The sequence below is a fragment of the Hemiscyllium ocellatum genome, chromosome 10 (genome assembly GCF_020745735.1).
Source record: "Hemiscyllium ocellatum isolate sHemOce1 chromosome 10, sHemOce1.pat.X.cur, whole genome shotgun sequence".
Lineage (NCBI taxonomy): Eukaryota > Metazoa > Chordata > Chondrichthyes > Orectolobiformes > Hemiscylliidae > Hemiscyllium > Hemiscyllium ocellatum.
In genome coordinates, this window is record NC_083410.1 from 64,048,150 (window position 1) to 64,071,746 (window position 23,597).

At 37.8% G+C, this 23,597-nt stretch overlaps 1 protein-coding gene across 3 annotated transcripts in view; it reads left to right on the forward strand.

Moving 5' to 3' along the window:
- The first annotated feature begins 1,816 nt into the window (after nt 1–1,816).
- rel (v-rel avian reticuloendotheliosis viral oncogene homolog) overlaps nt 1,817–23,597 on the forward strand; it is a 58,684-nt gene continuing 36,903 nt past the window's right edge. Inside the window, exons 1-5 of one of the 3 annotated variants that reach the window (XM_060831540.1) lie at nt 1,817–1,962; nt 4,758–4,799; nt 4,931–5,067; nt 6,719–6,867; nt 22,469–22,560. In XM_060831540.1, coding sequence (XP_060687523.1) covers nt 1,956–1,962; nt 4,758–4,799; nt 4,931–5,067; nt 6,719–6,867; nt 22,469–22,560 — 427 coding nt within the window. In that variant the 5' untranslated portion in view covers nt 1,817–1,955. Of the gene's footprint in view, nt 1,963–2,385; nt 2,424–2,463; nt 2,484–4,757; nt 4,800–4,930; nt 5,068–6,718; nt 6,868–22,468; nt 22,561–23,597 lie in introns of those variants that run through there. The other 2 variants (XM_060831541.1, XM_060831542.1) reach the window with 2 other exon arrangements.

Consider the following 23,597-nt stretch of genomic DNA (forward strand, 5'->3'; position numbering starts at 1 on the left):
TATGCTGGCTGTCCTTAATCAAGCCGTTTTTATGTGAATATTAATTTTTTTATACCCTGAAGAAGATGGATTATAGGTTAATCTGTAGTTAGATGATTGACCTTTTTCGATATTAGAACAGAGATGTGACACTTGCAATCTGGGCAAACATTCATATCCCAGGATGTTGAAAGATCAAACTCTTGTTTATTTACTCTCTATAGGTCGGTGTTCTACAATATATACTACCAAGATGTAATTTTTAAAAAAAATTTAGTTCCACCATTTATTTCTGAGTTAACTATAGCCAAGGTAGTAAAACTCTGTAATTGCTATACTTTGTCTTGGTTTCTGCAGGAATATGTCAATGGGAATGAAAGTTACAAAAGAACAAATACTTATTTAGTATGTCCACAAATTTCTCTCATACAGAAATAAGTAGGATGTTTGTCTCTTCTACCATTTTATTTTTAATTTGTTTAGAATCCTATTTACTATTTCCCTTTGGTATTCTTCCACTCTTTTTTCATACTTTGTCTCAGTCGTTTTAATAATTTTTGCTTTGCCTCAATATTTTCAGTAGCCTGCTTAATTTTCCATTGTTTTTAGTCCTTGATTTGTCAAGTCTCATGTTAAAGTTCCTTCTGCATCCAAAGAACTTTGGTACAATCCTTTTACTTCTTGTCAAAATATCCCAAGCATTTTCTGACTGAATACTTCTGATTGTTTGTTGACTACTTAATCTGACAAATTTTCCTTCTAGTTCATTTATTTCCTTGTCTCTTGCATTAACTATATGTCTCATCATCAACACACAGCAATGCCAATGTAAAGTGTGAAAAGAACAAAGGAAAATGCTAGTAGTCTAGTCCAAGAGAGAGAATGTCAGCTCAAGCAGACCTGTTAGCCCATTGTTGAATGAGTTAAAATGAACAATTTCTCCTATTTCTAACTTATTAAAATATCTGAGGACCAAGGGATTGTCTTTTTTTTGGCAGTGACATCTGTCTAAATGTGGTAGAATGGCTACTGTGATTACTCTCCTATTCTTTATATGTGTATATAGAATATACATATGTGCACATTACTGTAGAACCACAGGATCCGATTTCCTAGCCTGTTATCAAATTTTGACTCTCCCACAAATTTTACTTCTGCACTGTCTTTAACCCCAAAGTCTACCTCCACCCACTTCAATACTACCCTTGCATATAACATATGTAACAGATCTGAACTGTCTTCCTAAACTGATTTCCGTTTACCATGGCCTTATTTCTTAACCCTTTGCCTCCTGCCTCTTTGAGAATGCCAGCTTCTCCAATCCTAATTGTTTTCTTTTCAGCATAAACACAGAGTCACTGTGCATATCAATTCTTCACCAGGATGGTGTCCACATGCTTATTACTCGTCTCCATCCACCACTATCACAAAAGCAAAATACAGTGGATGCTGATCTGAAATAAAATTGCATAATGTTGGGAATCCCAGCAGGTTAGCCAGAAAGGCCATATACCTTAAATATTATTTGTTTCTCTGTCAACGGATGCTGCCAGATATTTTGAATATTTCCAAGACTTTCAATTTTGACTCCATCCTACAATGACGTCCTCTGTTCAGCTGAGAGTCCTCTTACTTTGAATCACTTTCCTTTAATTCCAGTTACTATGGGAAATCATATGTACTTCGGCTTTGTGTGTCTTTGTGGAACTTGGTAATCCTGCTTCTTTATTTGTGACCTATACACAACCACGAGGCGAACAAACGTTCTCATTCTTTATTGGACACAGCCTGATAACCAGTAACATTGCGATTTGCATTACGGAGTTTCTGCGGAGGGAGGAGGGGGGAATTCCCTGCCAAAATTTATTACAATCTCGCAGTGACTTTTCCAGTTTTGTCACCAGTACGTTTAAGAGTGAGGACATCAGTTACATGTCGGAATAATTCTTTTGGTTATAAAGGCGAGATAAACAGCCATGGATGGTGAGTTGTTATTAATCAAATATTGAGATAGGTATGTTTTGAGCTGATGAAAATAAACCGAAATGCGCTCAATTATTAGCGCCATGAATCTAGATTATTTTCAGATTTCCAGCGTCAGCGCACTTTTTCTGTGTCAGTGGCAGAGTTACGTTTGGCCATTTCAGAATACTTTTATTTCTGAACCTCTTTTCGTGAGCGTAAAAATTCGAAATGTAACGTTGCTCTTGGGGTTTTTTAAAGAAAATTAGACTATTTATTCATTTTCAATTTCGAAGTAATCATTCAGATAAAAACCCTTTTCTCGATCACACTGATCCATTGCGTTTGACTTTTTTTGCTCTGACATTAATGTTTTGACTTCCGCTCTTGCGTCTGTTTTTGGTCGAGGGAGTTTATACAAACCTCCAGCGAACCTTGTGAAGTGGCCGGAGGCAGACGGCTCATAGGAAACTGTCACAAAAGTGAGCCGCCATTAATGCCTTTTAATGTCACAAACAGTAGGGAGAAAGTTGACTTTTTTGGTACATTTTTCAGTGTTAAATTTGTGGCTCTAGGACGTTATTTATCATTCCGATCCCAGGAATCGATAACTGCCCCACATTTCTGTGGCAGTTCGTGAGAGTATAGTCAAGTTATGTTGACTGTAAAGTCGCTGCATTACTTCCTAACTCTATGAATAAGTTTCTAATGAAAGTAAAATGTGAATTGAAAGAGACATCTATGTTGCCATCCATAAAAATGTCTGAAACTATAGATGAGGTATTTGGCGAAACTATCGTGGGCGGTACTGAGAACCAAGCGACCAAAAAACTTCCCTTTAGACCACCAACTTAAATCTGGGGAAAGTGGGCGTAGCCTTATTCTGAAGAATGAAAGACTACCCAGTAGACATGGGGGCTATCGGTGCAATTTATTGACAGACTGGTTCTCTGTAATGGGGCATTCCTAAAGAAGTTAGTGTTGTGACAATATATTCGTTGAAATAGCATTGATCCCGAGTGCTTATCATTTTAAAGTTACAGAATTCTAGCTGATGGGTCAGTAAAGATCTGTTTGCTGCAAAGTTTCATCAAATCAAAAGGGAAATTTTTTTTTGCTCCACAAAATGGAGCACTTTCATTGACGTTTCATCGGCTTCTACCAGTCAGCTTGGTTGTATTGACAGTAGATGCGTGTAGTGCCTTATCCCGAATGAGGGTAGGAAACGCAAGACAGCCATTGACTATTCATTATTTTAAATTAATTGGAACCCGTCTGTTTACATCCAGCTAGGACTGACTAGTGGTCGGCTTCCCAACCACTTCCCTGGCTACATTAGAGGCAACCATTAGTCGGCGCTGAAGTACAGGACATTTGATCTATTTTCCACTGTCAAAGCAGTGGGATGGTCGTGATGATAGCAGGTGCCCGAGCGCTGCATTTGACATTCCAGTACACCCACTGAATTCTAATGTTACTGCTGCTCTGAAATATGCTCAGTAAGACAGCCCAGTTCATCTCTGCTCGCAGAGTTAAAGCGAGTCTTAGCTTCTGCACTACACTGCTGACTGTTGATATTATACGTCAAATGGGTTTTGATTCTGTTGTTTGAACTGATGGCCGATGCCTTGACTTGCTGGGCATGGGATACTAATGTACAAAAAGATGCATTTTCCTTCTGCTCGCAAGGTTAATTTACTGATAACTGTGCAAATGTATACCCTCTTTGGGAATCAGTATTGAGAATAATTTACTTTAAGTATTGGTACAGTTTGACATTAGATAACTGATAATTTATTTTTAAAATACTTGTGCAGTTACCAATGGATAGTAACTCATGCCCAGTAAAACTAGGAGTCAACAGTAGTTTCTAAGTAAAACTGTGAAATATACCAAGTGAAACCAAATCTGCATGTCACTATCAACAGTGTCATTTTTATGAAGTAAAACTTACTATCAATAACAATGCTCATAGTGACGTGTATTGTCTGAAACCCATTTATGATTGTGGGAGTCGAGTCTATAACGAGTCTGACGTTATCTGCTGACTTTTTACTTAAGCTACTGCATCCCACTGTGTAACATAGATTTGGTCCACTATATAACTTCTAACATTGTTTGCCATTTTACTCCTTAACATATGTTGAAAATTTCACTGAACGGGCAAATAGAAGAGCAAACCACTCTGTTTGCTTGAGTGGTCTGCACAAAATAACATTCTTTAACTATGACTAAAAAATAATCTTTTGTTTTAAAGGATAAACTTTTGTAGAGGCCAGATATAACCAACCAGCTGTTTTTGTAAAATGTTTTTCTAACTTGATCAATTATTGAATATTCAAATATATTACACAATCACAATGTGATGATCTTGCTGAATAGGTTGAGTTCAGTTTGTGAAAAAGAATCTACAAAGTTATATTTCCAGTGTATGTAAAATACCTTTTTATAAAAAAAACGGCGTGAGGGAAATTATTTTTGTTTTTAGTGGGTGCAGTTAGCAGGACCTGCTTCACTTCTGGTTCAATGCACGCCCACCATTGAGTTGTGGGTGTAACTTAAATGACCTTTACTTTTATACATATGTAGTTTCCTGGTGACCTCATCGGAGGGCAACACCAACTCTCAGTTTAGGTCTTCAATATTTTCATCTAACCGCACATTTTAATTTGCTTACATAGAAATATTTTCATCCTTTAGAAAATCTAATCTTAACTCCGCCATATTTGGAACTGCTTGCTTTTCTTAAGTAGGGAGTTTTTTAAAACTTAATTGATAAATAAGCAATGCTTACTTATGAAATCCTAATTTTACAGTGCGAAGTCACCTGCCTGCTATGTCAAGGCTTGCCCTTCAAGGTAAGAGACTTCTCTACATTTTCATCTCGACACCTTTATCTCTATGTTGTCCATCAATTTGTGTGACTGATGTGCTACAGTGCACTTTACTGTCATTGCATGTTGCTTTAATTGTTTTATTTAAATTTTAGGGGAACCTTATGTCGAAATTGTGGAGCAGCCCAAGCAACGTGGTATGCGTTTCCGATATAAGTGTGAAGGACGATCAGCTGGCAGCATTCCTGGGGCGAACAGCACAGATAACAATAGAACATATCCTTCAATACAGGTATAATATTATAAATAAGTGGAGGTTTTAAGCTTTCTGTGCAAGTACATTGTATTTCTTGCAAAATCCTTTTGAAGTGATTTAAAAACAGCATGTAAATATCAATGGGAATGAGAGTTTTCTTTAATGCAAAAGATAATCCTGTTTCTATGTCACAGGATTTCAGAAGTTTTGTGAACAGTTTCCTTTTAATCAATTTTTAATCAAAAAGCATGAATGAAGTAGCTCTCAACAAAAGAAGTGCCTTTTACTCTGTGATGCAGACCATGGTACTTTACTGCTGTGTAATTTGCTTTTAAGTAGAATAACCTGTAAATCACAATAATCTGTATCGAACATTTTGCTGGATGTTTCTGCCTAATTCAGTTGGGAATAGGAACTCATTATTACAGGCAGGTTTCACTCAGTTTGGACATAATGCCCTTTATAATTATGATGTGCTATACAATCACACCCTTTATTGATTGTGGTAATTCATCTGCTTGTCAAAAGCAACACTTAATATGTTGGGGAAATAAATGAACTTATCATCATTATTTGTTTATTATTATGAATTTGAAAGAAAAACAAAATGAAACAACTAATATGCCAAAATTATCATCACTTGGTGTTCCCAATGAGCTTAACCAAGTGATGTACTTGGTTTTCAGCAACACCTCTCTAGTCCATTCAGTGCACTCTGAAATCTCTCACTGTTCTTTATGCCTTGCTCAGTTTCTTGCTCCTTTTGGTAATTAATTTAGAGCCATTTCCTCCAGGTTAGTTTTGAGAAAATATACTTTTAAATTGGGTGTGAATAAAATTGTAGATAGCTGGTATGCTATAACCTATTAAAAATGAACAAATTTGTCTTTGAGGAACTACAATCATCTCGGAGCCAGACCTCTTAACATTGTATTCACAATACAGGCATGTATATGCAAATATTTCTACTTTAATAAAATTAAACTATTATATGATTAGATTCCCTATGCCCAACAAGTCCACACTGACCCTCCAAAGAGTAACCCACCTAGACCCATTCCCCTACCCTATATTTACCCCTGATTAATGCACCTAACAATTTAGCATGGCCAATTCACCTAGCCTGCATATCTTTGGATTGTGGGAGGAAACCGGAGCATCCAGAGGAAACCCATGCAGATACAGGGAGAATGTGCAAACTCCACACAGTCACCCAAGATGGGAATCAAACTGGGGTTCCTGGCACTGTGAGGCAGTGTGCTAAGTACTGTGCTGCCCATGTTATGTTAAACTTTATAACAAATCTATCAAAATTAACATTTAATTTCAAGGAAGTAGGGTATACCAATTATTTTTTTCCCAGCTGTGTCAGCATTCAAAGGAGAAAAAAGTATTTTAGAATCAGACTAAGATCTACCCTCTCCAGGAATGGACAACATTCCAGTATATCACCTGTGCTCATGTTACTCTTTCTGGACCATGTTGTCCCTAATATAGTACCATTTATATGGATGGGTCTGTTTCCCAGATAGAGATCTTTTGAGTTAGATTTAGCAAGCTTGAGTTATGAAAAGACAATATTTAAACAAAATGCTGTACACTTAGTAAATTTGTTTATATATTTTTAAAGTTTGCTTCCTTTTTATAACTACTTAATTCTGATCTGTGTGTTCTTTTAACCATGCAGGTTGCTAACTATTTTGGAAGAGGGAGAGTTTTAGTCACTTTAGTTACAAAAATGGAACCCTTCAAGCCCCATCCACATGACTTGGTTGGGAAAGACTGTAAGGATGGGTTCTATGAAGCTGATTTTGGCCCAGATCGTAGAATTATTTGGTAGGTATTCAAGTTTAAGCTGACACATTTCATTTCTGTGTCATTTTGTTTTAAAAGTGAAATATACATAGACATTGGTTTGACTTTTGCTTTATTCTATTAGTTGAGGCATCATATTTTTGGTTGCCATCAACAGCAAAACAACTTGCATTTAGGTAGCACATTTAGTGTAGTAAAATGTGTAACCAAACAAAAATTAACAGTGAGCCACATAAAGGAGAAATTAGGGCAGCTGATAAAAAGTTCATTGAGAAAGATGAATGTTTTGGTAATGAAAACACAGAGGTTTGGGAAGGGAATTCCAGAGCTTAGCATCTAAACAGCTGAAGATAATGGAGTGGACAAAGTGGAGGGATACTTAAGAGGCCAGAGTTTGAAGATTGAAAATTTCTCAAGGTCCTGGGAGAAGTTACAGAATTAAACGAATGAGGCAGTGGAAGGATTTGAACACAAAGGTGAGAAGTTTTAAAGTAAGTAGCTGTTAGATTGAGTAATTGGAATGTAAGGTGGTGCAGTTTTGACAGTTGTTAAGTTCATGGAGATGGAGGATAGAAAACTAGAGGCCACAAGTGAAATCTGAAGGTATTAAAAGCATTGATGGGAACAAACATTAGTCAACCGATAAATTTGTCAAATATCAAATAGTGTTAAAGGTTTAGATGGAGAGGAATTTAAGTGCATACAAGACAATTTTCTGATTCAGTATGTGGATATACCTATTAGAGAAGATGCAAAACTTGACCTACTCTTGGGAAATAAGGCAGGGCAGATGACTGAGGTGTCAGTGGGGGAGCTCTTTGGGGCCAGTGACTGTAATTCTTTTAGTTTTAAAACAGTGATGGAAAAGGATAGACCAGATCTAAAAGTTGAAGTTCTAAATTGGAGAAAGGCCAATTTTGACAGTATTAGGCAAGAACTTTTGAAAGCTGATTGGAGGCAGATGTTCGCAGGTAAAGTGACGGCTAGAAAATAGGAAGCCTTCAGACATGAGATAATGAGAATCCAGAGAAAGTATATTCCTGTTCGGGTGAAAGGGAAGGCTGGTAGATATAGAGAATGCTGGATGACTAAAAAAATTGAGAGTTTGGTTAAGAAAAAGAAGGAAGCATATGTAAGGTATAGACAGGATAGATTGAGTGAATCCTTAGAAGAGTATGAAGGAGTATAGTTAAGAAGGAAATCAAGAGGGCAAAACGGGGACATAAGATAGCTTTGGCAAATAGAATTAAGGAGAATCCAAAGGGTTTTTACAAATACATTAAGGATAAAAGGGTAACTAGGGAGAGAATAGTGCCCCTCAAAGATCAGCAAGGTGGCCTTTGTGTAGAGCTGCAGAAAATGGGTGAGATACTAAATGAATTTTTTGCATTAGTATTTACTGTGGAAAAGGATATGAAAGATATAGACTGTAGGGAAATAGATGGTGACAAATTGCAAAATGTCCAGATTACTGAGGAGGAAGTGCTGGATGTCTTGAAATAGGTAAAGGTGGATAAATCCCCTGGACCTGATCAGGTGTACCTGAGAACTCTATGGGAAGAGAAGTGATTTCCGGGCCTCTTGCTGAGATATTTGTATCATTGATAGTCACAGGTGAGGTGCCGGAAGACTGGAGGTTGATGGTAAGGTCAAGCCAGTGAACTATAGAACAGTGAGCCTGACCTCGGTGATGGGCAGGTTGTTGGAGGGAATCCTGAGGGACAGGATGTACATGTATTTGCAAAGGCAAGGACTGATTAGGGATAATCAACATGGCTTTGTGCGTGGGAAATCATGTCTCACAAACTTGATAAAGTTTTTTGAAGAAGTAACGAAGAATATTGATGAAGGCAAAGCAGTAGATGTGATCTATATGGACTTCAGTAAGGCGTTCGATAAGGTTCCCCATGGGAGACTGGTTAGCAAGGTTAGATCTCATGGAATACAGGGAGAATTAGCCATTTGGATACAAAACTGGCTCAAAGGTAGAAGACAGAGGGTGCTGGTGGAGAGCTGTTTTCAGACTGGAGGCCTGTGACCAGTGGAGTACCACAAGGATCAGTGCTGCATCCTCTACTTTTTGTCATTTACATAAATGATTTTGATGTGAGCATAAGAGGTACAGTTAGTAAGTTTGCCGATGACACCGAAATTGGAGGTGTAGTGGACACTGAAGAGGGGTTACCACCGATTACAACAGGATGTGGACCAGTTGGGCCAATGGGCTGAGAAATGGCAGATGGAGTTTGATTCAGATAAATGCGAGGTGCTGCATAATGGTAAGGCCCTAGGGAGTGTTGCTGAACAAAGAGACCTTGGAGTGCAGGTTCATAGCTCTTTGAAAGTGGAGTCGCAGGTAGATAGAATAGTGAAGAAGGCATTTAGTATGCTTTCCTTTCTTGGTCAGAGTATTAAGTACAGCAGTTGTGAGGTCATGTTGCGGCTGTACAGGACATTGGTTAGGCCACTGTTGGAATATTGCGTGCAATTCTGGTCTCCTTCCTATCGGAAAGATGTTGTGAAACTTGAAAGGGTTCAGAAAAGATTTACAAAGATGTTGCCAGGGTTGGAGGATTTGAGCTATAGGGAGAGGCTGAACAGGCTGGGGCTGTTTTCCCTGGAGTGTCGGAGGCTGAGGGGTGACCTTTATTGAGGTTAACAAAATCATGAGGGGCATGGATAGGGTAAATAGACAAAGTCTTTTCCCTGGGGTCAGGGAGTCCAGAACTAGAGGGCATATGTTTAGGGTGAGAGGGGAAGGATATAAAAGAAACCTAAGGGGCAGAGGGTGATACGTGTGTGGAATGAGCTGCCAGAGGAAGTGGTGGAGGCTGGTACAATTGCAACACTTAAGAGGCATTTGGATGGGTATATGAATAGGAAGGGTTTGGAGGAATATGGGCCGGGTGCTGGCAGGTGGGACTAGATTGGGTTAGGATATTTGGTCAGCATGGAGGGGTTGGACCGAAGGGTCTGTTTCCATGCTGTACATCTCTATGACTTTGTCTATGTACCATATCTTTTTAATACTATTTGTTATTTAGTGAAGCAAAATTATAATAATACTTATAAAGTCATAGAGATACACAACACGGAAACAAACCCTTCAGTCCAACTTGTCCATGCTGACCAGGTATGTTAAATAAATCTCATCCCATTGTTAGCACTGAACCCTTTCTGTTCCTATACACATTCAGATGCCTTTTAAATGTTCTAATTGTACCTCTAGTTCCTCTGGCACTTCATTCCAAATATGTACCACTCTGTGTAAAAGTTGCCCGTTAGGTCTCTTTTATATGTTTCCCCTTTCATCTTAAACCTATGCCTCCCAGTTTTGAATGTTCCCACCCTGGGAAAAGGATTTGCCTATTTACCCTACCCACACCCCTCATGATTTCATAAACCTATATAAGGTTACCCCTTCAGCCTCCATAGAAACGGCCCCAGCCTATTCAGCCTCTCCCCATAACTCAAACCCTCCAACCCTGGCAACATCCTCGTAAATCTTTTCTGAGCCCTTTCAAGTTTCACAGCATCCTATCTCCACAATAAATTATTTTGCCTTATTGTGGTTATGGGGGATATTTAACTTAAGTATCTGCTACAGGTTGATAGTTAAAGCCCTTGAAAATCTCAGTGCAAGCATAACATGATATGAAATAAATAGTGTAAGATTTTAAAGTAGGAAACGTGACTTTGAGTTAACTTTAACATTGTTCATCAGCGATGGGTTGTCTGGATTTAAATTGATGTACTTCGCTTGTTTTCCTTTGACAAGTTAATGAGAATCAGCATTGATATTTCAATTTTTTTGTTCATGCGAAGACTTTTATCATACTGTCCTTTTGGATCTCATTTCTTGATTTAAAACCTCCCAAACTAATTGATAAGAAGGTTTCTTTCTGGACATTAGAGTTCTTTTTAGAAAAGGGGCAGTCTCAACCCCTTCTCAGCATTATCCACTGGTTCCAGTTTGGCGTTATTGTTAACTATGACTTAGCAGCAAGCTCCCTGCCGAATCAGTAGCTTCTAGGTTCAAACTTCACTCCAGAGATTTCAACACTTAATGCTAAACTGTTATCAGTACCGTACTTGGAGTGTGTTGTGATGTCATAGTGCCATCTTCCACATGAATGCTTATTTGGAAAGTCTCGTCTCTTAATGGATGTTAACAATTTTAAAAAAGTGAAATTGTGTGGGTATCCCAAACAACATTTATCCTCGAATGCGGTCCTAAAACAGATTATTTATTAATTTATTGCACTGCTGGTTCTTCAAGATTTTCTATACTTGCCAGATTCTAATGGTCACTCTTTTTCAAGTGTGCTTCATTGTCCCAAAACATTCTAGCCACTCTTGAGGTTGCAATCTTGTTTTTGTCTCTCCCTTAAGTTGTCGGTTTACCTGAAGTGACATAAAAATGGCTACTATGGGAGTTTGCAACATTTTATCTGCTGTCATGCAGTTTTGAGTTCAAGCTTCTCTCCTTCTGTTTATAGTCAATAACTATTCATGTTTCTAGATGGATAACACTTAGGAATGGGAACTTTGCAAATTTAATCTGGCCATTTTGTTCAAACAGACCTACTGAACTCATGAAGGCATTGTGATTTTTAATAGTTGTATTCACAATGTAATTGGATAAATACATGAAGATCAGAGAATTGCAGGGCTTCGAGGAAAGAAGAAAGAAATGGGTATAACAAACTTGCCCTTTGAAAGAAGTCATTGCAGACTTTATGGGCAGAACAGTCTCTGTTTGTGTTCTGTAATTCCATGGTGTGTTATTGTGATTGCAAAATTATCAGAGCTGAAAATGTGTTGCTGGTTAAAGCACAGCAGGTCAGGCAGCATCCAAGGAACAGGAAATTCGACGTTTCGGGCCAGAGCCCTTCATCAGCCCATTCCTGATGAAGGGCTCTGGCTCGAAACATCGAATTTCCTGTTCCTTGGATGCTGCCTGACCTGCTGTGCTTTAACCAGCAACACATTTTCAGCTCTGATCTCCAGCATCTGCAGACCTCACTTTTTACTCAATAACTGTGATGATAATTTTGCAAATGTGAAGAAATGCCTTACAAATCAGTAACCACGTAGAAATTATATATACAGATCCAGACTACTTTGATACCTGGTGAATACTCTGACAAATGACGACAGAATAAATTGTGTATATCATTGCATTCATCATACCTTCTGCTTTTATGATTTGCGAAGTGCATAATTTTGTTTTAACATCCAACCTCCCCATCTTGTTGAGTACTGGTAGGGTATGACCGCTGGGTATTTTTCAGTATTTACTCGTTCTTCAGGGGAAACCTAATGGATCTCTTAATATGATAATACTAATTATTTATGCCTTTATTGGACAAAACTAGGTGTTAAATACCTTTGCTCCTACTTGGTTCCACAATATATTGCTCCAGGAAGCAACCAGTAAAACATTCTGTAAGCCCATTATCCAAATAACCATTTCCAATTTGATTGGTCCACGTTGTATGATGATCCTGTGAATATTATATTGCCAAATTATTATATTGTCTTTATTATAAACTGGTCTTTTTTATTCTAATTGCAGTGATATAACTAGTTATAGTCTGGAAATTACTCACACCACAATTTTTAGCTTTAATTTCTGATATGCTTAATATCTGCCTCAGATTATTTCTTTTCCAGGTTCTGTATTTGAATTTGTGCCCTCATTCCTCAATACACCCAGCAGAATTTCAATCCTATATCTACCCATGTAATTTGCTTTCACGTGTGCTAGAACAACTGCGTATACACATCCTTCACCATCACCACTGAATTGCTTGCCACAACAAAATGTACTACACCCTGGCAACAGGCACGCAACATATCCTTTGGCAGTTGAGAACAGTACCAATTACCCTGACCAAAGTATCACACATCAATGTTGCATTCTTTTATGCATGCACCTGCTTGAATAGTGTTTGCTTCTTCGATCCTTGTTCATTTTCTTCTGGTAACTGTGAAAGGCAGAGACCCCTTCATCACTACGTTTCCATAGCTGCCTGATGTGCAGTGGGAACGCAGTGCCATAGTGTTATTGTCACTGGACTGGCAATTCCCTGGAGAATCCCATCGTGGGATTTGAATTTTGTACAATTTGTCAACAAAATAAAGTCTGATTGTGACCAATTAGACACTGTAAACTGTTAATAAAATCCATCTGCTTCACTAATGTACTTTAGGAAAGGAAATTTGCTCTCAATGCTCATATAGAAAACTGACAATGTGGATAAAGGCCATTCGCCCCATCAAATCTACACTGATCCACTGAACAACATCCCACTCAGACCTAGCCCCTTGACCCTATCCCATAACCGTGCACACACCGTGGCAATTACACCTAGCTTCTATATCCCTGGCCACTATAGGGCACTTTAGCATTGCCAATCCACCTAACCTGCACATGTTTGAGCCTCATCTAGCCTATATGTGACTCCACATCCGCCACAGTAGGGTTGACTCTTAATTGCCTGAGGAAATGGCTTTGTGAGCTACATTTTAAGGGTAATGAGGGCTCACATTCCATGTAAGAATATTTTTTAAAATCCTCCTGTCCCTGATCATTGACTAACTCTAAAGGTCATCTCCCCACAAGAGTGTAAGTGCTTTCCAAAACACAGTGCACCCATCCAAATACTTCACTGTGTGCAGTTCAGAATGCACCTCAGCAACTCTGGGCCAAAACTGCTCAAACTTCATACACTTAGTACTGGGAGTATGGTTGCCTGGCAAAATGTTCCATGTACTCCCACGTGATGCAATAATGACACCTTCCCTGTTCTGTTATTAGAGTTTTACCTTCTTTATTTGATTAGTTAATTAAGTTAATGCTAAGGTAATAGAGGCAAAAGTTACCATGTTAACTAATGAAGTTAAAACAATTAGAAACAAAATGCAGGACAGAGTCTGTTCTAGTGGCACAGTGGTAAAGTGCCTCATGATATATCTGAACAGGATTAAAAATTACTAAAAGCAGAACCTCCTTCCTGTGATGCACCTAAATTCCCACCTGGATTCTATTCAAAAAGCACTCTGATCCTGGATTACTCCGCAGTAGTGAGCACTATCAATTTGTATAAAGAGTGTGCCTAGAAAGTGTGGGCAGCTCAGTAACTCAGTTGTTAGCTTGCTACCTCATAGTGCCAGGGACCTGTGTTCAAGTCCAGCCTCAGGAGACTGTGCAAACTTCACACAGACAGTCTCCCTGTGTCTGCATGGATTTCCTTCAGGTGCTCCAGATTCCTCCCACAACCCAAAGATTTGCAGGATAGGTGAAGTAGCCCTTACTAAATTGCCTATAATGTCCAGGAATGTGTAGGTTAAATGGATTAGTCATAATAAAAATGGGGTGATGGGATACAGTGGGGTGGGATGCTCTTTGGAGAGTTGGTGTGAACTGGATGAGCTGAATGGCCTCCTTCCGCACTGTGTAAGGGTTCAATGGTTAAGTCATCCTTGTTAAATCATCTGCTATTGTTTACTTCAAAGTTTATTAAAATTTATCCTGGCAACATTTTCAGTTGATGACAGCAACCATTGTCAGGTCATTTCTGTTACAAAGTATTTTGACCAAGCAGGAGATTTTGAAGTTCTGACTCTGAACTTCAAACTGTTAGACTGAGTTACAGCTTGAGGAAGAGATAACAGAAAGAACTTATTTGAACCAAATACCCAATTTAGCACATGCTTCATGAAGTACCATGTTCCTGGATCACATTTTATGGAGTGAAAAGTTGTTCTTATCTCATGGCAGTTTTTCATGTTCCTCTCAGCATACAGACAGATCTTTTAGTTTAGTATTCCATTGAAAAGATGGTTCATCCAGGTCAGAAGTCCCTCATTGCATTTTGAAGTTTCAGCCTAGAATATATGTAGCTATCACCTACAATCATCATGGTCAAAAGAAAGAATGCTTCTGTTCAGGGGTAGTGATGTTGGGAAGTTCCCAAATTCAGTTGGACCATCAGGACCAGTGACAAAGGGTGGGATATTTCCCCATAGCCGAAGTCATTCAGGCAATTAGGGAGTATTCTATCATACTCCTGATTTGTGCCTTGTGGATAGTGGACAGACTTTGAGCAATCAGGAGGTGAGTTACTTACTGCTGGAATCTTAGTCTCTGACCTGTTCTTGTGGCCATTGTATTTATATAGTAAGTCCAACTGAGTTTCTGTTCAATGCTAGCCCCCAGGATGTTGATAATACCCAGGGTATTTATTGATGATGATGCTATTGAATGTCAAGGGGTGATGATTAGATTCTCTTGCTGGCATTGGTCCTTGCCTGACATTTATGTGAATCAAATATTACCTGCACTTTTCAACCCAAACCTGGATATTGCCCAGATCTTCCTTCATTTAGATGTGGACTGCCTCAGTATCTGAGCAGTCATGGATGGTGCTGTACCTTATACAATCATCTGCATCATCCCCACTTCTGACCTTATGATGGATGGAAGGTCATTGATGGAACCATTTTCGCACTGATTCCAGTTTTGCTGGGGCTTCTTAATGCCATGCTTGGTCAAGTACGCTCAAGGATAGTTGCACTCCCTTCCTTTGGAATTCAGCCTTTTTTTTGTCCATGTTTGAATCAAGGTTGCAATGAGGTCAGAACTGAGTGGCCTTGATAGTTCCCAAGGATCATAGAGCAGGTTATTGGTGAGCACTTTTGAACACATCTTCCATAACTTTACTGATGATTGAGAGTAGATTGATGGGATGAGAATTGGCCAGGCTGAATTTATCCAGATATATGTACAGGATATACCTGGGCAATTTTCCATATTGTCAGATAGCTGCCAGTGTTGTAGCTCTACTAAAGCAGTTTGACAAGGGAACAGCAAATACTGGAGCTCAAGATTTCAGTAGTATTGCTGGAATATAGTCAGGGCTCATTGTCTTTGCAATATCCAGTCTTCCTCTTGTGTGGTGGAGTGAATTGAACTGGCTAAATCTGTGATTCTAGGGCCTTTGGATAAGGTCAAGAGGAAGGATTTCTCACTACTTTGCATTAAATTTCATCTGCCATTGGTCCATCTATTCCACTAATCTACCAATTTGGGATTATAAATGGGAATTTACACTTGGAGGCAGGTGGCAAGGATTAAGTACCAAATTAATACTTTACATCTGTATTGACCAAGGAAGATGATGCTGTATGGTCATCGTGAGAAAGCAGATAGTTCAGACACTTTAAGGGTTTAAAATTGAAGTTCTGCACCAGCCTGTACAGCATTCACAATCCTTCAAGGTTTGTATTATCTGCAAACTTTGTAATTACACCCTGTACATCATGGTTTTGGGCAAAAGAAAGGGTCCTAGTACTGAGTCCTTTGGAACGCCATCACAAGTTTCCTCACCACTCAGGTTAAACAGGCTGACCTGTCTTGCTGAGCTTATCTTCACACCCTTTTATTGAACAAGACTGTAATCCTCTAGCACTGCTCCTCAGTCTAAGGAAGAATGGAAAATTATGGCTAGTACCTCCTCTATTTCCAATTCCTCTTCCTTCTATATCTCTGGAAATATCTCATTCGATCCTGATGTTTTATCAATTTCAACTGAGGCAATCTACCTCTTCGTCAATTTTAAACCCTTAAAGTGTCTGAACTATCTGCTTTCTCACCACGACCACACAGCAAAATCTTCCTTGGTCAATACAGATGTAAATATTAATTTGGTACTTAATTCTTGCCACCTGCCTCCAAGTGTAAATTCCCATTTTTAATCCCAAATTGGCCCCACTCTTCCTTTTTGCTATTTGTGTTCCAAGAGTAGACTTTTTAAAATTCCTGTATTATTCTGTTAGTTGTCTTCCTCATCTCCAGCTTTTTTTTTTCAGTTCCCCTTAGAACATTCTGTATTCAGTTTGGTTCTCTGATAACTGTCATGAGCGCACTTTTTCTTCATTTAATCTCTATTTTTCAACTAGAAGAACCGTTTGTTGTTTGTTTTATTTGTATTCCATTTGTACCTTGATTGTATCAGAAACACATTTCCTTCAAAAGTTGCCCATTGCTTAGCTACAGTTTTTCCTGCCAATCTTGGATTACAATTTATTAGGTAAGAACCATTCCTACCCCATTGAATATTCCCCTACTCTCAGTTGAACCACTTGGCCCACCCAATTCCTAAACCCTAGGTCTGGCATTGCCTGTTTTCTCATTGGACTTGCCATTCAGCTGGAAAAAATATTTCTGAATGTACTCTTGTCCCTCACTGCCCCTTCGCACAGTTATTCTCTGAATCTCTATTTGGATCAAGTCTGTAATTCTGCTATATCCAGGAATATTTAATTGCCAATCCCACCCTTCTTTGAGTCATGGATCCATTGTAGCCACAACATTCCACATAACTGTCTACATACCCTTTGTATGCATTATTGCTTGATTTATAAAATTTGTTTGGAATATTTATTTTATGCTGGCTTATATTTTAGCATTGTGGACTTAATTGCTGTGAAGACCATTAATACAAGATGTCAGGTGAAGATGTCGTGACTTGGAATTGGGTTGCATTCTCTAGTTCTACAATTGGATAACTTGATCGTGGGTAACATGGAAATTGAACATGTTGCTTGCCTTGTCTGTGTCTCCTGCATCCTTTTGCAGTTGGTTGTCATACAACTGGTGGCAAGGGCCTTTTCTTCATGTTGACAATGTTCTGTAGCATGCAACAACAAGATTACACTAGCTTTGGCTTGTGCTGTGCTGAGTCCTGCAGATCTCCTGCAGAGCAATTCAGGCAGCTGAAGTGTTATTTCATCGTGCTATTGGTTTGGTCACATTGCAGCTTGGCCTTTTTTTGTGTACATTCTGCCCAAATATGTGTGAGTTACACATTGACACCATGGGACAGATGATCAATGGATAACCCTTGTCATCCAATAGCTTGGCTTGTCCTGTTCACTTAAATGCAGGACCAGACTCCTATCCAAATGAAAGCATCATGACTGTTAGCAGTAGTCTGTGCTCATTGTCTTTTTTGTCCTTTCTGCCTAAAGCAGAATTTGTAAAAACGTGTAAAGCTCTTTTTGGATATATTTTATAAAGTATGTATAGTCAAATCACACTGTTGGTGTGACCATATTTTGCAAACTTGCTTATGTGCAAAATATACTTTATCACCCCCCACCAAGAGTCTAATATTTGCTTATCGAAGATGATAAAGAAGAAAATTTAAAAGGCTATTTGCTTTATGAAATAGAATGCAGGCTGTGCTTACTTTTCGTACTGTGCTTATGTTTCATGCCGCAAACGCACTGTTTTTCATTTCGTCCTTGTTTGAAATAACCACTTGAACCTTTCAGGGAGAGTGTCCCTCACAAATGCACAACTTGAATTTCCTTTCTTTTGTATTCTTCCCTCTACTGTATTCTCAACTTAAAGATGTGCCTATTGACACATCTTTGAGATTCCTGCTATTTATTCTCATTTAATACATTTTCAGTGTGGATCCATCATTTGTTTGCATCTATTCTATAGTAATATGTTTTGTTAGTTTCTTTTGAGAATAATAGATGTAGAGATATATTTTTGTTCTAAACATTAATATTTTCAATGCTGCCTAACCTGCTGTATATTCCCTAGATTTTCTCTTTTTATTGTGTCTCTGGCAACATTATCTGTTTCCAAAGTCATTATGGACAATGTTATTTTTAGTGCATCGATGAATATCTTCACAACAAAATCCTGTGTTCTGTTTCTTTGTGGCATTAAAAAAGCACACATAAATTTGGTGTAAGTGCATTGAAATCACATGAAAAATAGCACATAACAATTTAACTGTTTATTTCTTTAAATGAAAAGTTTTTCACTCTGAGTGCTACTTGACAGTTGGGCTTGTTTACAACACAACTATTATGTTGTTTTGAAAGAACTGGAATGTGAATGATTGATTTGCAGAGGAGGGGAACTTTTTTAACTATAAACATTTCTGTTTTATAAATTTGCTTCTGAAATGATTCAGAACTTGATACAATTAATCCAGTGTTGCATTTCTTTTAATGTAATTTATTTTTAAAATTTCCAATTTATATCACAAGTTTAGTTACAAAGGGAATACTTTAGTTTTCCTTTGTAGGAATTACTAGCCTCTCCATTGCAATGATTTATATTGTGTCTTCTAATACAAAATGTATTTGAACACTGCAAATTTTTATAAACAATTTGGTTTTCTAAATGTGACTTTGCTACTTCTGTGGACAGATATCTGAATTTGCTCTGCATAACAGATCAAATGTAGTTGCAGCTCTGACACCTATGGAAATAGGAACTTCACACAGTTGGTTGAGGCATTTTACAAATCTAAACCTTAATTTATGTGCATGACATTATATTTTAACAAATTGATTATTCAATCATAACTAATAAATCTGAATAAAGGTACTTTATTCTGAATTGTATAGCGTATGTGTTTAGTTCCAATTGAAAATACAATTCGAATAGACCTAACAGTTATGAAGTTTCTATCTGAACAGTCACTGAAAAATGAATAAAGTGAGTAAAGTACTTTGTGACCCTTACTGTGTTTGTTCACTGCATACAGAGAAAAAAAAAATGTAATTGAGTATTCAAGCAAAGTGTGGGGCTGATTGTATAAAACAAGGAGACCTTTTTGTGGAGATAATGAACCACAGCTTAGTAACTGTTTTAATACTTTGCACAAGAGCAAATGATGCTGCCAGTTAACTGGAGAGGAGGAGGTGCAGGAGATATTGGATTGTACAAAAATGGATACATATGAATTGGCAGTTCTCAAAATAAAATGCCACCTAGTACAAATTGGATTCATCCAAGATTTTTAATGGAGCTAACTGGTGAAACCTTGCAGAGATTCTGGCTAAAGTCTTCTAATCCTCCTTGAAAATAGGGATGGTGTCAAGGTGTCAAAGATTGCAAATGTTACATTCCTGTTTTAAAAAGGGAACAGGATAAACAAGGCACCTACAGACCAGATAGGTCTAACCTTGAAGAAAAAATAACCCAGCTCAAAATAAATTGGCATTTGGAAAAAAATGTAGGCTAATAAATCAAAGTTTGCATGGAATTGTTAAAGGCAAGTTGTGTTTACTGATGTGACTGAGTGCTTTTAGGTAGTGGAGCCGGTTGGTGGTGTTTTGTTTGATGCAAGAACTTTGAAAAATATGATGTGTTGGAGTTGTTTGTAAAGGAAAATCTATGGACTTAAAGGAACAGGAGTGCTGTGAATCCAAGATTGACTGAATCTCAAAAAGCACTTCAGCAAAGAAGATATTGTTGCTCTCCTTCAAGTAGGGAGGTCTGGAGACTTTGATCAATGTGTTAAAAATCATCAACCATTTTTGATAATGAAAATAAGAATAAATTGTTTCCAGTGGTGGAAAGATCAAATACCAAAAGGATGCAGATTTAGGTGATTTGGATTAGAACAAATCTTTTTTTCACAGCCATTTATTATGATCTGGAATGTAGTGACTAAAAGAATAGTAGGAAAAGATTCAATAAAACATTTGAGAGAATTGAAAAGTGCTTTAAAAATGATCAGACTGTGAAGAAAATGAGGGGAGTGGGATTCATTAAATAGCTCTATCAAAAAGCAAGCATACTTAGGGTAGGCCAAAGGATTCTATCTTAGACTTTATAGAATGATACTCAGAATATGGTTAGTCATGGTGAATTTTATAAACGTTTTATTGTTTGATGTAGCATTAATGGAGGTGTCCTTCAATTGCTTGATTCAAATATGGAATTTCCACTGTGTACGTTTCATGTTTGCATTTGCTGCAGTCTTCCCATTTAGTGACTTTATTGTTTCATTACGAAACATCCAAATATGTGAAAATCATGGAATTGTAAAATTATTATACCACAGAAGAACACCATTTATCCCATTGAATCTGTCCTGGCTCTCCACAAGAGCAATTTAGCTAGTGCTATTATCTTGGCTACTCTTTGTCGCCCTGCAATTTTTTTTCTTTAAGATGCTTATTAAGTTTCTTTTTGAAAGTCATGATTGAAACTACCTCCACTATGCACTCAAGTATTATGTTTCAGATCTTAACCTGCTTGCAAAGGAATGTGTTCCTCGTGTTGCTTTTAGTTCTTTAGCCAATCACTTTAAACGCGTGCCCTCTGGTTCCTGATGCTTCCACCAATGGGAGCAATTTCTCTTCGTCTATTCTGTCTAGAGTCCTCACGACTTTGAACAATCTATCAAATTTGTCTCAACCTTTGTTAAGGAGAATAGCCTGCCAACTTCACCAATCTATTGATGTAACTAAAGTCCCTCATCTTGTAAATCTTCTCTTCATCATCTCCAGTCCCTTCACAGTCTTCCTGAAATGTGGTGGCCAGATTATTCTAATTTAGGTTGATCGCCATCATTTCTTTTGTACCTTTTTGTCTCCTTTTATAAAGCCCAGAATACTCTCATACCTTTTAGCTACAATCTCGACTTCTCTTGCTGCCTTAAATATCTTGCGCCCTAAATTTTTCTGTTCATGTAAGTCTATTAGAGTTATACCCTTTATATTGTCTCTACTCCTTCCTACCAGAGGAACACTTTATATGCATTAAATTAGATCTGCCACATATGCAACCATTCTGCAGCCTTTCCACATAGTCTTGGTGTCTAACACTGTACTGTCCATAGTTCCCAATACTTCCAAGTTTAATGTCAGTTATACATTTTGAAGTTACAGATGGTGCAGACATCTAATGAGATCTAGTGAATATTGGGGATTTGGTTATTAGATTAAATGCTTGATTTTTCAAAAAAATTCTTTGAGTAATAATACAATTTTTTATATTGAAAACCACTGATAATTCTTGTAGTCTGTATTAAAAGTGCTAACAGCTCAATTTGAAGACTAGAATATGCTCTGTATTTTAGTGTGAAAAAGTTAACCTTTCATTTTCCAAGACTTGCTTTGTAATGTAGACTTAAATTGAGCAATGTAGTCAGTGATCATATTTTAATGAAATACAACATACTAATATTCTCTCTATGCAGTTTAAAGGGGACAGTTTATTCTTAAGTGGTTTATACTTTGATAAGCAAATTATAGTTGGTTTAGTAACAAAATGGAAGTTGTAATGTGGGCAATTATTGTAGTAAGACTATAATGTTAATTCCCCATATCACATTGTTATTCCCACCCAGCATTTTGAAAATATGTACTTCCTAGATGTTATTCATTATGCTGTGATGATGTCATGGTTTTTCCATGTGGGAAATGTAATGGGGAAGTCCCAAACATTGAACTACTGTGTTATGCAAATCAGTCAAGAAATGGACTCCCGCACAATTTTCCACAGCTTGTACCTCTGCTTGATATAGAAACCTAAGTAGCATTTATATTTCAAGAAGAGAAAGTTAAATGGAGTTTTGCTCTAGTTGAACTTTTTATCTAATAAGTGTTATTGTTTCCATTGAACACTCGTTTATTTGCCACAAAGTGATCTTTACTAAATTTGCATCTAATCATTCAGGCAACAAGCTAACAAATGATTCAATTAAATTATTTTGTAAATTATCTCCCAGATGTACACAAGTTAATTTTTATAAATACTTTTATTACATTTGTTAAATTGCTTCACAATTTTTAGTTTTCAGAACTTGGGAATTCAGTGTGCGAAGAAGAAAGAGGTGAAAGAGGCAATTCTACAAAGGATTCAGCGAAGCCTGAACCCCTTTAATGGTAAGGAATTTTCTCCTCTTTACCCTACAACCATATGTATTTTTGAGGGGGGAGAAAGAAGACACAGTTATCAATGCTGCTCCAAATAATTTATTATTATTTCAATTCCTTGCAGCTCAGGATATTTTCCAGGACTGTACATTGTTTGCTTGAAACTAGCTAAAGTTGATTCATGACCTATCATCTCTGGCCTAAACTCCATTTGTGGTATTCCTTGATTGAGCAATCAGTATGAGGAGACAGTCATGTATTAATTTATTCTGGAGTCTTGGATTTGGGTCAAACCACAGCAGATGGTAGAATTTCAAATCAATAAAAAAATCTGGAATAAAATGTCTGACCATGAAACCATTTTAGATTGTTATAAAAATCCATTTAGTTCACAGATATTCTTTCGTATAGAAAACTGCCATCTTTACTTGTAAGAAACCCACAGCAAAGTGGCTGACTTTTAACTGCCCTCTGAAATGGTGTTGCAAGCTATTTCTTTGTATCAAGTGCTAAAAGCTCTCAAACAAAAGGGATGAAACTTGATGTAACATCTTACATCAACTGAGTCTCCAGAAATGACAGCAGCAAACTTGGCCCCATTAACCCTCATTAATGACATTGGATTTAGTGCCCAAGTTGGGGGATTTATAATTGCAGACTGGTCAAGCAATAAAAAACTGATATAGTCTTACTAAAGGAATTGTACATGATCGACAATGTTCCAAGCAACACCATCACCACCCCAAGGTATGTCCTGTCCCACTGGTAGACAACAATAGACCCAAAAGAGATGGCGTCACAGTGGTGTACAGCCAAGAGGGAGTTGATCTGGAAAACCTTGACACTGACTCTCGGACCCATGAAGTATCATGGCATCAGGCCAAATATAGGTATAGGATCTTCCTGTTGGTTACCAAATATACTATGTAACCCAACTGCCCATCCTCCTCCAGACAGGAGGTTCAGTACTTGTCCATGTTGACCATGACTTGGAGGAAGCACTGAGGATTGCAATGGCACTGAATATACTGAGTGGGTGACTTCAA